At 43.6% G+C, this 17,302-nt stretch overlaps 1 protein-coding gene across 1 annotated transcript in view; it reads right to left on the reverse strand.

Annotated features, from left to right (window-relative positions):
- LOC119962094 (low-density lipoprotein receptor-related protein 1-like) overlaps positions 1-17,302 on the reverse strand; it is a 2,271,162-nt gene that overhangs the window by 526,212 nt on the left and 1,727,648 nt on the right. The window contains 4 exon segments of the mRNA XM_038789946.1: positions 4,842-5,213; positions 12,534-12,658; positions 12,914-13,065; positions 13,228-13,354. Coding sequence (XP_038645874.1) covers positions 4,842-5,213; positions 12,534-12,658; positions 12,914-13,065; positions 13,228-13,354 — 776 coding nt within the window.

A 17,302-nucleotide genomic window follows, 5' to 3' on the forward strand; every position in this document is an offset into this window, starting at 1 on the left:
ATTCTAATACACATTGCGGAAGCTAAAAAGAGATGTTTGGAAAGAGAGGCAGGTCCATGCCATCTGCTTCAGATCCACGTATAGCTATAGCCTTGTTTAGAGTTTTAGGTTCTCTCATATATGCTCAAACAGCTCCATATGGCAGCATTTTGGCAGTTTTCATGGACTGATTAAAATGAAGTTCAAACAACGAGGGGGTAATACCTACCAGGTGACCTCCCAACCATGTTTTGAGTTGTGACAACCATCGAAGCTATAAAACAGAGAAACTGGGATAAAGGGAAGGATGGAATATATCATGGGAGTTGTGGCTCCCTCTATCCCTCGGGTTCCACTATTAGTTATTAACCTCACCAATTGCACAGAAGGAAGAAAGTACACAGAGTTTGCCTCTCCCCACAGCAACCTGAATCTAACCCATGAGATATACTTTCTCAGAGAAATAGGGGCCGGATTTCCATGTTAATTGTCAGGAATCAGAGTTGGGATACTTCCCAATCACGCATTCCTGCATCATATATCAACCCGCATGCACAGATTCCCCCCCCCCCCCCAGGGAGTTGGGATCAGGCTGGAGATAAGTCTGCCACCTCTTGAAGTATACCTAAAGTAGGAAAGGAGTTGGGCGGATGCTGAGGCCAACAAGTTATAAGGCTTGCCTCCATTAGTACCTTATTTGTAACTCTTCACCCCACCACTCTCCCCATGCTCAAGCATTCCCCTCATGTTCCCTCCATGCTGCAATGCATCCTCCACATCCAGTATCTGCAATTGGTCAAATGTCGTGAGCCCCAGAATAACACTGGGGTGTCTTTGAAATGCCCTTGGTACCATCAATATAAAACAACCATCAATATATACAACCATCCATTGACACTCCACTTTAAACAAAAATGCTTCCCTTCAAGGCTCTTACAAGTATCAGCACACAACCAGTCAAAATCCACTTGGAGAAAAATATTCCTTTTAAGCGATCATAAATCTGTCGAAATAAACAAATAGCCATTCAACAACAACTTCAAAGAAACCTAATCCTATTAAATAGTCATAAAACTGTCATCCAAACAAAGTTCACAGTCCCCTTGCCAAGTGTGAAAACCCTTGCTGAGCTAAATCCATAATGGGGTGTGCAACTCATATGAGGGTCCACTGTACAGTTGTATAAACAACACCTTCCCATACAAGATGACCGCAACATCTTGAAACTGCATAACATACATTGTGAAACTGACCACAGAGATCAGTGAGCCCGAGCTGTCAATTAAACAATGTTTCCTCTTGGGAGCATTTGTTCTACTATTTTAACAGCTGTCTTGGCATTAGCCAATAAGATATAACGGGACATTGTACATAATGATTTTTCATCTCAACAAAAACTTAGGGAACAGTCATTCCTTGATTCATTCGCCAGGGCAATGTCTTGACCAGAGTCAATCTATCCGGTTTGAATGTGAGCAAATCTGGGCAGCTAACCTCTTCATGCTGCATCCTCCATTGCAGTGCCTCTACCAATCAGTGTCTACTTATCAATCAATCAGCCCTCTCTTCTTATGCAGTACCAATCGTTGTTCCCCTGTTGCAGTTTGGTAATTTCTTGCAAGCTATCCTGATGAATGCCAGGTGAAAAGTGTAGATAGGCATGTCTCTTTATCAGCAATAGTAAAATATTTGTGTTGCTTACCAAGAGCTGTATTAGATGCTTATAACCTTAGCTTAATAGTAGCCAAAAAGTAACTCCTCAGTGATCACTTGAGTTTTGAGCTATTTTATAAGCATCTCTATCTGGACAACCAATTGGATTAATGTCAATAAATCCAATAATTTAAATAGTTTAAATCCTCAGCTGATGCCCATTGTTGTGTGTCCGAAAGAGAAAAGAGAAAGTTAAAAAAAAACCTTCAGACTGCAGATATTGCTTTTCACCAGGAAAAAAGCCTTTAAAAATTCTGATCCTTTATTATCTTGTAACTGAAGAGAATTTTACCTTCATCCTAATTAGAAGCAATCCCGTTTGCTTATGCTTTGCACATAACACACAATATAAACTTGCACAGGAAGGATATGGTATCATCCAATTATTAGACACCAACTCTGACACCCTAATCAGTTTGCAATTACGAAAATCACATCAATTGTTTCGTCATTTAAAATGAAAAAAACACTGATCATCTAATTAAATGGTTTAAATTCAACTTGTAAGCAGCTTATTGTAATCCTAATTTACAGCAGGTAATATATCTACGTCAACTGTCAGTGTTCAGTCATTTGATAATTTCCTCATTATTAGTTTCTTCCTATAAATTTATCTATTAAAGGTAACATCTAACTTGAACAGTTAATTTAAGTAAATGTTGCATCCTGTCCTGTCAAGGCATGGCTTATTGATAATCCACTGTAAGTTAATTACTGCATCTTTTTAATTGCCTGTTCTGGTGCAATGAGGTCAAAAGATGATCTGAAAAAAAATAGGAGTTTGCACACTGCTTAAAATTATCTTCCTCAAAATATAATTCCACTGTGAGGTGCGAGACAAAAATGTACATTTATGATATCTCAAGAACATCTACACTGGATATAATCAGCAGTGATATTTCTATGGACTATGATGTCTTAGATTTATTTATTGTCAATATCAATTAACTTTGGCAGCACCAGGCAATGCTTTTAGTGTCAAATATATTTTCTTAGAAGCACTTATATTTGGTTCTGAAGCTTTGACAAATATGAAAAGAAATCAATAATCAGAACATTCCTCATGTTGCATCAAGCAGAAATTTGGGCGAACTAACTTTCTGTCAAAGGTGTCACTTAAATAATGTTGGGGAAAATCTTCAACTTCACTCCTGATGGTAATTGGACAAAACAGGTTACCCACCTTTGAAGTCCAAGGATGAAAATTGGTCATGTTATGTAATAGACGGGGGATCCACTCTATCAGATAATCTCTTTCGTGGACAATTGACTCCATAGAACTAGACAAACAAATCCACTTGACAAAGATGCTTCTATGTCTTACACTGAAGTCTCATGTGATTTAACTTCGACCATAGATAAAATGTTTAAAAGGTAACAAATAAACTGAAAACAAGAGTCATTGTTTACGGTCAGTTTCTCCTTCAAAATGTTGCGGTAGACATCATTGAGATCCTTGTTCATATGTTCATGTTCTAAGGTCTCGCAAATACTTTTAAAGTTCCTCAGCTCCAACAATGCCTCAGCTGGCAATAAATAGTTTAACCACACAGACCAGATTATTCTAGCTTTAATTCATTGTTTCTGAAATTAGTTGATCTTTGCAGGGAAAGGGAAGTTATAATTTCCCTCAACAGCTCTGGACTGGGGATGTGAACATTACTTAAGCTAGCCCATCTTGAATACTAACCAATACTTCTATTGCAAGCTCCGTGTATAACTGTCTCGAGTGCTCAAATAGTGCCAACACAGAATCAGAGGCTACTCGAGCAGAGGAACAAGCCATATGGCCTTTCAAACCTGTATTGGTTCTTTTCCAAATTTATTCTCACTCACCTGCTTGCTCCCCATGCATTTTCGTACTTATCTTTTCCAACTAATTTTTTAAATAATTGATGGAACTATTCTTTGGATCACTTGTGAAGAATTATTTGAACTAAATACTGGAAGATGACCAACATCTATCAAACAATATCCCAATCAATAGTCAACACCAAAAGTGCAGTGGGGTGAAAACACATTTCAATAAAACCGTACTGCTTCAGGTTGATCATTAAATTAAATATTCCTTGAATAATATGACCTGCAATACCCTACCTTAATCATTTTGAGAACTTGATGAATTCTGAACTTTAGAACTTGAATTCTGAATTTTACAGCCCTCTTAAGCTTCCAAACAACATTGCATGCATTTGCCACTGGATGTTACGTTGACTTACATAGATGTCTCTGTCTCACATAGAATATACAGTGCAGAAGGAGGCCATTCGGCCCATCGAGTCTGCACCGACCCACTTAAGCCCTCACTTCCACCCGATCCCTGTAACCCAATAACCCCATCTAACCTTTTTTTGGTCACTAAGGGCAATTTATCATGGCTAATCCACCTAACCGGCACATCTTTGGACTGTGGGAGGAAACCCACGCAGACACAGGGAGAACGTGCAGACTCCGCACAGACAGTGTCCCAGTGGGGAATCGAACCCGGGACCCTGGCACTGTGAAGCCACAGTGCCATCCACTTGTGCCACCATGCTGCCCTAAATGGCATCTTAAATGGACTTATGATGCTACAATCACCATTTTATTAGCCACATATCACCATCGAACATTTCATAAAGTAAGGAAGCAGGACCATGTTGGATCATTCTCAGAATGTAGGCATCACTGGCAAGGTGGCCATTTATTGGCCATCCCTAAATTGTTCCTGACACAGTGCTGATCAACCTTCTTGAATTGCCGGTAGAAATTGGCAACGCCATTCCAGAAGTTAAGAGCCAATCACAGTGGTGTGGGACTGCATTCAGGTCGGGTAAGGTTCGTGGATTTATTTCCCATATGGATGAACCAAATGTGGTTGTTCATAACCATCTAACACCTTCATGCAACCATGAATACTGATACCAGTTTATTTCTGATATTTTAAAACGGAGTTCAAATTCTCAAGCTCGTCAATGCCTCTGGATTACTAGATCAGATTCATAACAGCTGCACTGCCCAGCTCCTGCATCAACTGGTAAATGAGTATCATACATTGTATTGATTTCCTATTGTGCTAATTGCATATTATAGTCAGAGCACAAACTAATGAATATCAGTGCAATACATGCAATGGAAATAGTATTCTAACATTTCAGGTGTGTACTTACTCTCCACAATTACTCTTCTGCCTGTCCAGTCATCATTGATAAGCTGGATATTTCCAAAATGAACATCGCTCATAAAAATCCGATTGGTTCTCCTTGTATTTCGCCGGTAATCAAAAGTCAAGGCTATGACATTTTTGAAGTATTCTGGTTTTTCATACGGTCTTATTGGAGGATTTAAATTAGTTTCATCTGTGAGGTGGATGCTCTTCAATATTGTTCTTTCCGAATAAACCAAGTACCCATCATAATCATGACAGCTGACTGCATCCTCGGCAAGAACACTGTATGAACATCCGCAGGTTTTCTGACCTTTTCCACGGTACAAACAAAGCTGCTGGCATCCACCATTGTTCTTTGCACAAATATTGGTACCTGCCAAGAGATATAGTTTGCATTGTTAATGCATCAATCGCAGTTAATGAGCTTTGGCTGATAGAATGCAGGCAGCAGGGGAAAACAAAACTGGTTTTAAATCCAGCACTTTGGATCTGACAACGACATGGTATTGTCTGATGCATTCAAATGTCTGACCGATTTGATTTCATTCTTGATCAGTTACTTAACTTTCCCCAAGGAAAGTGAGGCGTCATAAATTACTTCTAAATTGAATTGGGTGTTGCAGTGTGTTTGTGAAACTTACTTTCACTTAAACATTTCTGCTGTGTTCTTAGTTTCAATAAGCTGATGGATGCTGACCCAGTGATTCTACATTGTGCTATAGTTTTGGATCTCAAACAAGCTTGAACATAGAACAGTACAGAACAGGCCCTTCGGCCCTCGATGTTGTGCCGAGCAATGATCACCCTACTTAAACCCACGTAACCCGTAACCCAACAATCCCCCCATTAACCTTACACTACGGGCAATTTAGCATGGCTAATCCACCTAACCCGCACATCTTTGGACTGTGGGAGGAAACCGGAGCACCTGGAGGAAACCCACGCACACACGGGGAGGACGTGCAGACTCCACACAGACAGTGACCCAGCCGGGAATCGAACCTGGGACCCTGGAGCTGTGAAGCATTGATGCTAACCACCATGCTACCGTGAGGCCCCTGCTCACTATTCCTCTCCAGACTTGCTGGATTTCAATTAAAATGACTTTAGCACCCAACTGGTATGTAAAGTCTGCATGTTAAGATGTTTAAATTATGTGATAAAGCACAACAGCCACTGGGGTTCAAAATTTAGGTCTAAATAATGAAAAACCTAAATATCCAAATGAGAACGTGTATAACAGGATATAAGAAAGGTATTCTTTTACCCCGACAATTGACGTAACCTGGATTTATCAGTTTATGCAGTTTATTTAATCCCAAAACGGTGTAGGGCAGATGGTGACTTGGCAAGTGTGAAATAATCTGACTGGTCTAAGTTTCAGACCCAGGAACTTCAATTATGTAGAGCTCATTTTAATGTTGCCACAGGCCAAGATGAGGGCAGCGAGTAGTTTCCGACAGGGATATATTGGTAAATCTTGACTGCATCATCTTCCAGTTAAGAGGTGAGGAAGAGGTGTTGGGTGGGCGTCATAGGAAGGAAGGAAGGGGAAAAGATCTGAATCAATGGTGACTGTGATGTGCCTTGTGGGGCTCAAAGGCCCTTTCAAAGGAAAGTTTTACATCTACCGTGGTGGTCCTGTTCAATCTGCAGACAAGTCACAGAATCATAGAATTTACAATGCGAAAGGAGGCCATTCGGCCCATTGAGTCTGCACTGGCCCTTGGATAGAGCACCATACCTAAGCCCACTCCCCCACCCATCCCAGTAACCCCAACCAACCCAACCTTTTTGGACACCAAGGACAATTTAGCATGGCCAATCCACTAACATGCACATCTTTGGACTGTGGGAGGAAACCGGCACACCCAGAGGAAACCCACACAGACATAAGGAGAAAATGCAACTCCACACAGACTGTGACCCAAGCTGGGAATCGAATTTTGGACCCTGGAGCTGTGAAGCAACTGTGCTAACCACTGTGCTACCATGCCCGCCTCCCCCCATGATTATTTCAGGCACTTTCCCCCCCCCCCCACCCCACCCCCAGATGGGGTCATGACCACATTCAAGACTCATCTGATATTGCCAGTCTGGTCTTCAGAGGCCCCTTTGGAAAACAACCCGCAGACCTTTGCCAAAACCTTAGCTAACACCTTTGCATCGGTGTTCAGTAAAATAGCTGACCTTTGCTTGGAACTTCTAAGTTTCTCTTGTGGGGAGGATGAATTGGATTCAATTTCAATCTGAATTGTTTTCGGAGCCAGTAAGGAGATGGATTAACGGATACCCCTGTCTACTGTACGCATTGGCTTTGTAAATAAGAAAGGGAAAGTTTTTTTAAAAATCTGATCTTTTTTCCATCTCAGTTCACTGGCTAGAAAGGGGAGAGGTTGCTGTTTAAGTCTTTTCAGCCATAGTATACTGAGGGACTGCAAAGTTTCTGGAACGTTTTGGCTATTTGCTTAACATTACATATACTTTGTGAACATCAAGCGTATTGAAATTGTATTCAGGGACCTCAGAGAGGAACATGCTATACGAAGGAAAGTTGAATTCTTTTTCATTTTGTGCAATATTTCAATCCTCCCCCAGGCTGTGGGCCGGACATGAAATTTATATTGGCAATATCGAAAAAATTCAAATTATGTAGCGACACCAAGGAGAAGCACATACTGTATGAAGACAGGTCAGGTTTTATAGCATTTTCAGTAATTTTCAAGTTGAAATATTTTGTGATGCAATTTTACAAATTTTATGAATTAAGTATATTGTTAAAAAAAAACCAGACTGTATTTCAATCTGAAACTTCCATCCTCAGGCTGCAGTTAAATGGAATCAGGGTGCTGTTGATCTCATGGAGGCTTCAATATTAATCAATGCACAAGAGCCTCACCAGTTTTGGCGATGCCTCGACAGTCTGTAATCTCGGAGGTTATCATTGGAAATGGTGACAAAGGATCAAGTTAGAAGTGTGGAAGCAATCTTCTCAGTTTTAACTGCATACATGCTTGAAATCTGCTGAGCATTACCAGTCAAAATTGACCCATCTTTACCTCTCTTCATCCCAATGTTACAGCCATTGCCTTTGTGGTAGGCCTCTTAAAGCTGCCAGGACCAGTTGCATCTTGGCGCTCTCTCCAGAAGCAATGCCTTATCATGCTTTCACCTGAGGCTCGTAGGGAATAGACTTAATGTCAACCTGTTCATAGTAGAGTATACTATGTCTGACTAGTGTTCATGTGCAGAGAAGGCAGAGAGAAAACCAATCTTACAATTTTCATCATGTTGTGACATCTTAGTGTCAGCTTTCATCACCCTTATGCACCTTAGTAAACACTCTGTACTCCAATGTTCTCCATCACTGTACTACCCACACTAACACAGATATGAAATGTCTGTGTTAGTATGGATATCGCCCATCGAAGGTGGTATGGCGGCACAGTGGTTAGCACTGCTACCTCGCAGTACCAGGGACCCAGGTTCAATTCCAACCTTGGATGGCGTCTGTGTGGAGTTCGCACATTCAGCCTGTGCCGGCATGGATTTCTTCCGGGTGCTCCTGTTTCCTCCCACAGTCCAGAGATGCGCAGGTTAGGTGGATTGGCCATTTTGAATTGTCCTTTCGTGTCATAAGGTTACATGGGGTTATGGGGTTACAGGGATATGGCGGGGGAGTGGGCCTAGGGTGGCGGGGTAGACTCGATGGACTGAATGGCCTCATTCTGCTCTGCAGGGATTCTATGATAATAATCATAATTGTAGATACTGAGGGCAGCACGGTGGCGCAGTGGGTTAGCCCTGCTGCCTCACGGCGCCGAGGTCCTAGGTTCCATCCTGGCTCTGGGTCACTGTCTGTGTGGAGCTTGCACATTCTCCCCGTGTTTGCGTGGGTTTCGCCCCCACAACCCAAAGATGTGCAAGATAGGTGGATAGGCCACGTGAAATTGCCCCTTAATTGGAAAACATGAATTGGGTACACTAAATTTATAAAAACAAATTGTAGAAACGTTTTTTTTCAGGCTTTATATTTTCACAGTCATGTATATTACGCTACGTGTCCATTAATTCCACATTTCCCTTGGTTGATGCTACTATACTTTATCCTCTCGCACTCACCTTGTATTTCCAACTGGGATTACCTGACGGTAGCCCATAACTCAGGATAGATTAGTAAATCATGAATCAACTTCAGAAAGCCAACCTTCTTTAATCATGCGAGCAGTTAAATATACTTTAGAACATAGAACATAACAGCGCAGTACAGGCCCTTCGGCCCTCGATGTTGCACCGACCTGTGAAACCACTATAAAGCCCATCTGCTCTATTCCCTTGTCACCCATATGTTTATCCAATGACTATTTAAATGCCCTTAATGTTGGCGAGTCCACTACTGTTGCAGGCAGGGCATTCCACGCCCTTACTACTCTCTGAGTAAAGAACCTACCTCTGACATCTGTCCTATATCTATCTCCCGTCAATTTAAAGTTATGCCCCCTCGTGCTAGCCATCACCATCCGAGGAAAAAGGTTCTCACTGTCCACCCTATCTAATCCTCTGATCATCTTGTATGCCTCAATTAAGTCACCTCTTAATCTTCTTCTCTCTAATGAAAACAGCCTGAAGTCCCTCAGCCTTTCCTCATAAGATCTTCCCTCCATACCAGGCAACATCCTGGTAAATTTCCTCTGCACACTTCCCAATGCTTCAACATCCTTCCTATAATGCGGCGACCAGAACTGCACGCAATACTCCAAATGCGGCCGCACCAGAGTTTTGTACAGCTGCAACATGACCTCATGGCTCCGAAAGTCAATTCCTCTGCCAATAAAAGCTAACACACCGTACAGATTCTTAACAACCCCATCAACCTGGGTGGCAACTTTCAGGGACCTATGTACATGGACACCGAGATCTCTCTGCTCATCCACACTACCAAGAATCTTACCATTAGCCCAGTACTCTGTCTTCCTGTTACTCCTTCCAAAATGAATCACCTCACACTTTTCTGCATTAAACTCCATTTGCCACCTCTCAGCCCAGCTCTGCAGCTTGTCTATGTCCCTCTGTAACCTGCAACATCCTTCCGCACTGTCCACAACTCCTCTGACGTTAGTGTCATCTGCAAATTTACTCACCCATCCTTCCACGCCCTCCTCCAGGTCATTTATAAAAATGACAGACAGCTGTGGCCCCAAAACAGATCCTTGTGGTACACCACTAGTAACTGAACTCCAGTCTGAACATTTCCCATCAAGCACCACCCTCTGTCTTCTTACAGCGAGCCAATTTCTGATCCAAACTGCTAAATCACTCTGAATCCCATGCCTCCGTATTTTCTGCAATAGCCTACCGTGGGGAACCTGCCCTTGACTGGCCCTACTCTTACCCTAGTCATTCTTTTATTCCTGACATACCTATAGAAAGCTTTAGGGTTATCCTTGATCCTCCCTGCCAAAGACTTCTCATGTCCCCTCCTGGCTCTTCTTAACTCTCTTTTTAGGTCCTTCCTAGCTAACTTGTAACTCTCGAGCGCCCGAACTGAACCTTCACGTCTCATCTTTACATAAGCCTCCTTCTTCCTCTTGACAAGTGATTCAACTACTTTAGTAAACCACGGTTCCCTCGCTCGACCACTTCCTGCCTGCCTGACAGGTACATACTTATTAAGGACATGCAGTAGCTGTTCCTTGAACAAGCTCCACATTCAAATTGTGCCCATCCTCTGCAGTTTCCTTCTCCATTCTATGCATCCTACGTCTCGCCTCATCGCATCATAATTGCCTTTCCCCCAGCTATAGCTCTTGCCCTGCAGTATATACCTATTCCTTTCCATCACTAAAGTAAATGTAACCGAATTGTGGTCACTATCACCAAAGTGCTCACCTACCTCTAAATCTAGCACCTGTCCTGGTTCTTAACCCAGTACTAAATCCAATGTAGCCTCGCCTCTTGTTGGCCTATCTACATACTATGTCAGGAAACCCTCCTGCACATAATGGACAAAAACGGACCCATCTAAAGTGCTCGATTTATAGCGTTTCCAGTCAATATTTGGAAAGTTAAAGTCCCCCATAACGACTACCCTGTTACTTTCGCTCCTATCCAGAATCATCTTTGCAATCCTTTCCTCTACATCTCTGGAACTTTTCGGAGGCCTATAGAAAACCCCTAACAGGGTGACCTCTCCTTTCCTGTTTCTAACCTCAGCCCATACTACCTCAGTAGATGAGTCCTCATCAAACGTCCTTTCTGCCACCATAATACTGTCTTTGACTAACAATGCCACCCCTCCCCCTCTTTTACCACCTTCCCTGAGCTTACTGAAATATCTAAACCCCGGAACCTGCAACAACCATTCCTGTCCCTGCTCTGGCCATGTCTCCGAAATGGCCACAACATCAAAGTTCCAGGTACCAACCCATGCTGCAGGTTCACCCACCTTATTCCGGATGCTCCTGGCATTGAAGTAGACACACTTTAAACCACCTTCCTGCCTGACGGTACATTCCTGCAACCTTGAAACCTTACTCATGACCTCACTACTCTCAACCTCCTGTATACTGGAGCTACAATTCAGGTTCCCAACCCCCTTCTGAATTAGTTTAAACCCTCCCGAAGAGCATTAGCAAATTTCCCCCCCAGGATATTGGTACCCCTCTGGTCCAGGTGTAGACCACCCCGTTTGTAGAGGTCCCACCTACCCCAGAATAAGCCCCAATTATCCAGGTATCGGAAACCCTCCCTCCTGCACCATCCCTGTAGCCACATGTTCAACTGCTCTCTCTCCCTAATCCTCGTCTCACTAGCACGTGGCACGGGTAACAACCCAGAGATAATAACTCTGTTTGTTCTAGCTCTAAGTTTCCACCCTAGCTCCCTGAATTCCTTTTTTTTTAAATAATTTTTATTGAGAAATTTTGATTTTATACAACAATAACGCACCTTAGTAAAATATTCCTGCCTTACATCCCTATCCCTTTTCCTACCTATGTCATTGGTGCCTATGTGGACCACGACTTGGGGCTGCTCCCCCTGCCCCTTAAGGATCCTGAAAACAAGATTGAGACATCATGGACCCTGGCACCTAGGAGGCAACACACCAACCGTGAGTCTCTCTCGTTCCCACAGAATCTCCTTTCTATCCCCCTAACTATGGAGTCTCCAATGAATGTTGCTCCACTCCTCTCTACCCCTTCTCTTCTGAGCTATAGGGACAGACTCTGTGCCAGAGACCTGTACCCCATGGCTTACCCCTGGTAAGTCCCCCCCACCCTCACCACGAGTATCAAAGCGGTATACTTGTTACTAATACATTTTCAAAAGAAAATGTGTTTGTAGCAAACTGAACTATTAGCCTGATGGAGATGCAGTAACACTCATTATGAAATGTGAGCCATATAAAGACTGAATTCATCCTTGATGCATTATTTACACTTGGAATATTACCTAGGTGCCTTTTTGCAGTTCATTTAACTGTATTGTAACATGAGAAGAGCATATTGTCTGATAAAATCCCCCAAAGAATGCCATATTTTTGTCCAACATAATATTTCTTTTGTAAATGTTTACAAACACATTACCAAATTCACTAAAATTAGGTACCTATTCATTCAGTTACAGAAATCCTTGCAAAGTTCAATGTAATGGGCCTCTCATACAAAACAGTAAAAAAAAACAATGAATAGACCTTTTTCTCTGGCTCGGTTGAAAATCTTCACGCCCTTCAGGTTGACGCCAAGATGCGTTCTCATGGTGATAGCATCTGTAGCATTGTTCTTGTATCCTCTTTTGATTGATCCGTTGGCGTGTGCCCTGTCAAAAGTTCAGTTAATTAACAGAATCATTTAATTAAAGTAATGTCTTGCCACAGAAAGCAGGCACAAAACCCAGTCCTTCGACAATTATGTGGTTCGAATTCCAATATCAGAAATGGTTCACTTCAGGAAATGATGTCCATTCAGACTTCGTATGGTGACCTTGCTCGGAAAGAGCTAATCCTACATGGATAGGAAATCAGGCAGTGCACGAACATTTTAAATCCTAAACACTTATGGGAAAATAAATTACCTGTCAGACCAGAAGATGTAAACCCCAAAGACTGCAACTGAAAACATATCCATGTTGTTGCCTGACAGCACAATCTCTCGGTGTTCACCAGTTTCAAGGTCAATTCTTTCTATCTTGTCTGTCCGGGCATCGCACCAATATAATTTATTTTCCTGCGGATCAATCGTGTAATAAATATAAGCAGACTTTTTAATGAGTGGTTCAAGCATATAATTATTTTAAAATATAGAGCTCAAAAAGAAGGAAATAAATAAATAAAATGTATTGGCAGAAAAACATTACAGATATTCTTTAGAGCAAACTTGGTAGCAAACCTCATAGTCAATTGATATTCCATTTGGCCACGCAATGTTGGAGCTCACAAGGACAATTTGTTCTGATCCATCCAACCGTGCACTGCCAATGCAAGGCTTCTGTCCCCATTCTGCCCAGAACATGAACCTATGTTAAAATGATTGACAATAAAACAGATGTTATTAGACAATTCCCTTTTTTGTATATGTATGATTATGGACCATTACCATCCAAAATTAAAACATGTCTCAAGCATTAATCTAGCTCATTCCTTACACTATACCATTTCATAAGCCATGGGTAAACAACATTGCAGGAATGATACTCAGGCCAAGAACATTGGACACAATTTAATGGAAAGGTTTTGAAGTGTGGTAGCGAGCGGGCACCGCTGCAAGCTTCCCTACGCTCAGCCCGGCGAGATCATCACCGTGATAAAATGTTAATCGGTCCACCTTACGCGGCCCCTCGTGTTTCTTGCCACAAATCATGGTCCCATTAGCTGATTCGCCAGGACTGTGCTCGCCAGCTCACTGCTAACAAGGGAGAGGAGCACTTAAACCAATCCAGCACTGCCAACCCCACTCAGCTCTCGGCCATGCAGCCAGAACGGCCAGCCCCATGTTTCAAGGCTGCAGATCTGCGCAGACGACTTGAAGTGGATGCCCTGTTCCCGCGAGGGTCTCGGAGGGTCAGCCACAGGGCACCCCGTGTTGCCTGGTAGGAAGTGACAGCGGCAGTCAACTTGGAGAACATGACCAGGAGGATCGGCATCCAGTGTCGCCAATAGGCCAACAACCCCCAGCGAGCCACTTAGGTGAGATGGCAGCAGCCCCCGTGGCTCTCCCCCACCCCCGCCCAAGAGAATATGCCAGGCACTGCCCCAATCCAGCACCACTCCATGCCCCTAACCACCCATGACCAGCAGTGTTGTACATGCCTCCCCATTCCACCCCGGGTACTCCCCACCACCCCGCCACCAAAGCGATGAACCACGGTTGTAGCAATGATTTGTCCCCGCAGGAGAAGTTGGCCCGATGGGAGAGGGCTACGACCGGCGGCATGATGCCAGACATCAAGGTCCTCATCCCTCTGAGGAATGGGCCCCAGAGGTCATGGGGATGGCTGAAGACAGACCAGTGACCACTGTAGAGGTCGGCACATGGCACAGAGGGGAGGATCCACCGGCCCCCACACAGATAAACTGTCAAACATGAGTTGTTGATGCCATACAGACTGACCCATACCTCCCACTGATCACATTTCCAATCTCCCGCAGCACCTGCAGCCGATGGCGCCAGCCCATTCGGGGTGCCCCCCCACCTCGCAAGAGAACATTCATGTCGAGAGGCTAGAATACAAGACCAGGAATGTACTTCTGAGGCTGTATAAGGATCTGGTCAGACCCCATTTGGAGTCTTGTGAGCAGCTTTTGGCCCCGTATCTAAGGAAGGATGTGCTGGCCGGATTGCAGACTGGTTAGATTGCAATCAGATCGGCGGCCAGCGCAGTTCTCCCACAATTTAACGGCCTCATGACGCTCACGTTCAAGCCCAAATCAGCCAGAAAACGCGACCATTGAGTGAAGAACGCAAATTTTATTTTTAGTAATATATAGCTTTTAATTATGAAGATTCACGTTACTAATACTAGCACTGCAAGTCATTTGAGACTGTACCTACCACTATGTTGCAAGTGGATTTCCATAATTAGGAGGTATCAACTCAGACTTACTTTAGAGGGTACATAATTGGTTGATCATAAAATAAGGTGCATTATCATTGACATTTATTGCTCACTTAAAGGCCTTAAAATCCCACTTTGGATAGCTTGCACAGCACTACCCTTGTTGCAGTATAATGACGTGGGGGTCGGGGCAGTTGGACTGATGATGTGTAGATCACCCACTGGATATAATAAGTCCCTTCCTCTACGCCCTCAAACCCATCAACACGGGAGCATTACATCTAGCTGCAGGCCTCTTCCTTTATTTTATAGTCTGATAATCTGGATTATTTCGCAATAATTTACATTTCATAGGAATTATTTACAATGCAGAAGGAGGCCATTCGGCCCGTCAATTCTGCCCCAGCGCTTGGAAAGAGCACCCTACTTAAGCCCATGCCTCCACCCTATCCCCGTAACCCAGTAATCCCACCTAACCTTTTGGACACCAAGGGGGAATTTAGGTCAATCCACCCAACCTGCACATCTTTGGAAGGAAACCGGAGCACCCAGAGGAAACCCACATAGGCACAGGGAGAAAGTAACCCGATGTCGGAATTGAATCAGAGACTCTGCAATTGTGAGATAGCAGTGCTAACCCACTGCACCACCGTGCCACCAAATGCTGCCTCACAGTTCCAGCGCCCTTGGTTCAATTCCGGGATTGGGTGACTGCCTGTGTGGAGTTTGAGCTTTCTTCCCGTGACTGCGTGGGTTTCCACCTGGTTCTCCGGTTTCCACCCACAGTCCAAAGATGTGCAGGTTAGATCGATTTGTGGGGATAGGGAGAGTGTGCCTCGGTAGGGGGTCGGTGAGGACTTGATGGGCCGAGTCGCTTCCTTCTGTACTCTCAGAATTCTATGGTTCAAATCTTGCAATACTAGAAAAAATCCAGATGATGGTGCTCATTTAGCAATTGTTCCTGGACAGTGCTCCTCTGCGCTATTTGAATTATGCTTGCCAATGGAGCGATTAACCCTCTCCCAGTTCATGATACACAATATGGTTTATATTGCTCCTGGAGCATTGACAAGCTCAACACTGTATTGCTAAATTCACCCAATTTGATCTTTTCTATTGGAAAAATAAATTGGTCCATAGCTGAGATGCATACAATGCCATTTCCTGTTGAAATGATTGTGCAATAGTGACTCTAGGTGCCTGGAAAATTAACTAGGCTTTATCCCTTAAACATTCAGTTTGTCAGCACTTCTAATCTACTGCTTAGAGAGAAGCAATATTGCAGAGGAACTACTTTCAATTTGAAACATTCTTTCCCCTGAGGGGCTAACAAAGAATGCCTCCTCCTTGATGGGGGAAGGGCCAAACAGTCAACTCCTTTCATATCAGATGTATGTGGATCTGCGTCAGGTAAGGGCAGGCACTCTTCTGGATCCCTATCGATATTTACCACTTTCAGAATGTTCTACTGGAAGTGAAGGTTGCTATGGAATATGTCTGATCAAATATATTTATATGTAAACTAATGATGGAGTCACCCATTACAGTCTTCATGATTACAGCAAGAGCATTGCTGAATGCAAGAAGAACTAACAGGAGGTTACATGGAATGCAATGAGAGTCAGGTCTCCCAACAAATGGCACTTCCAGCCTCAAATTCCTATTTCTCCAAAATTTCAACTCATTTGGCCTTCCCGTTCAGCTGCCACAGAAGCAGCCCCTCTCCACTGCTGTAGGCACGTTAATTTCTGCAGCACCATCTTCTCCCTTAATTACCCCACGCACTCCCACCCCATCGGCCTCCTCAGGGCGGGTGGTAATCATGCAGAGAGCCTGCCTAAACCAAGATACTGAGGCTGATCATAGAAAGTCTGTGAGGGTCGACAGGGGACAAGTCAAAGGAACACCAAAAAGATCTGGTCATTATCAAAGTAGGATGGTTCATTTTTGAAATAAACAGCTGGAGGTTGATTTTGATAGGTTGTAGGATTCTTGGGTGACACTGGAGTGAGGAACAAACTCATTTGAAATGGTCGACCAGACTGTCACGCCTGCCTGGCAAGAACGAGTGGAAGGTCAAAGTCTGGAACAAGGCCGGAGATTTTATGGAGCCTGCAAGAGTGGAAAACATGGCTCGAGGGGTGACTTAATTCGATGGGAGGGAAATCTGGATTTACCAATGGCGGGTTGGGATGCTGAGATAAAGTCTTGGTGCAGTTGCCTGACATGAATACTTATTAGCGCAGAATTATTATTAATTACCGCCTAGTTCATACTTATCCGTGGCATTGAGCAATCCAAGTGAGGTAAGAGAGTATGATAAGGGGCACGGAGGTGGGAAGTGAGAAGGGTCTCGTGTCCTGGGGATGGTGGATGAGTTTGGTGGCTGGGATTTGCACTGTCCAAATG

The sequence above is a fragment of the Scyliorhinus canicula genome, chromosome 2 (assembly GCF_902713615.1).
Source record: "Scyliorhinus canicula chromosome 2, sScyCan1.1, whole genome shotgun sequence".
NCBI lineage: Eukaryota > Metazoa > Chordata > Chondrichthyes > Carcharhiniformes > Scyliorhinidae > Scyliorhinus > Scyliorhinus canicula.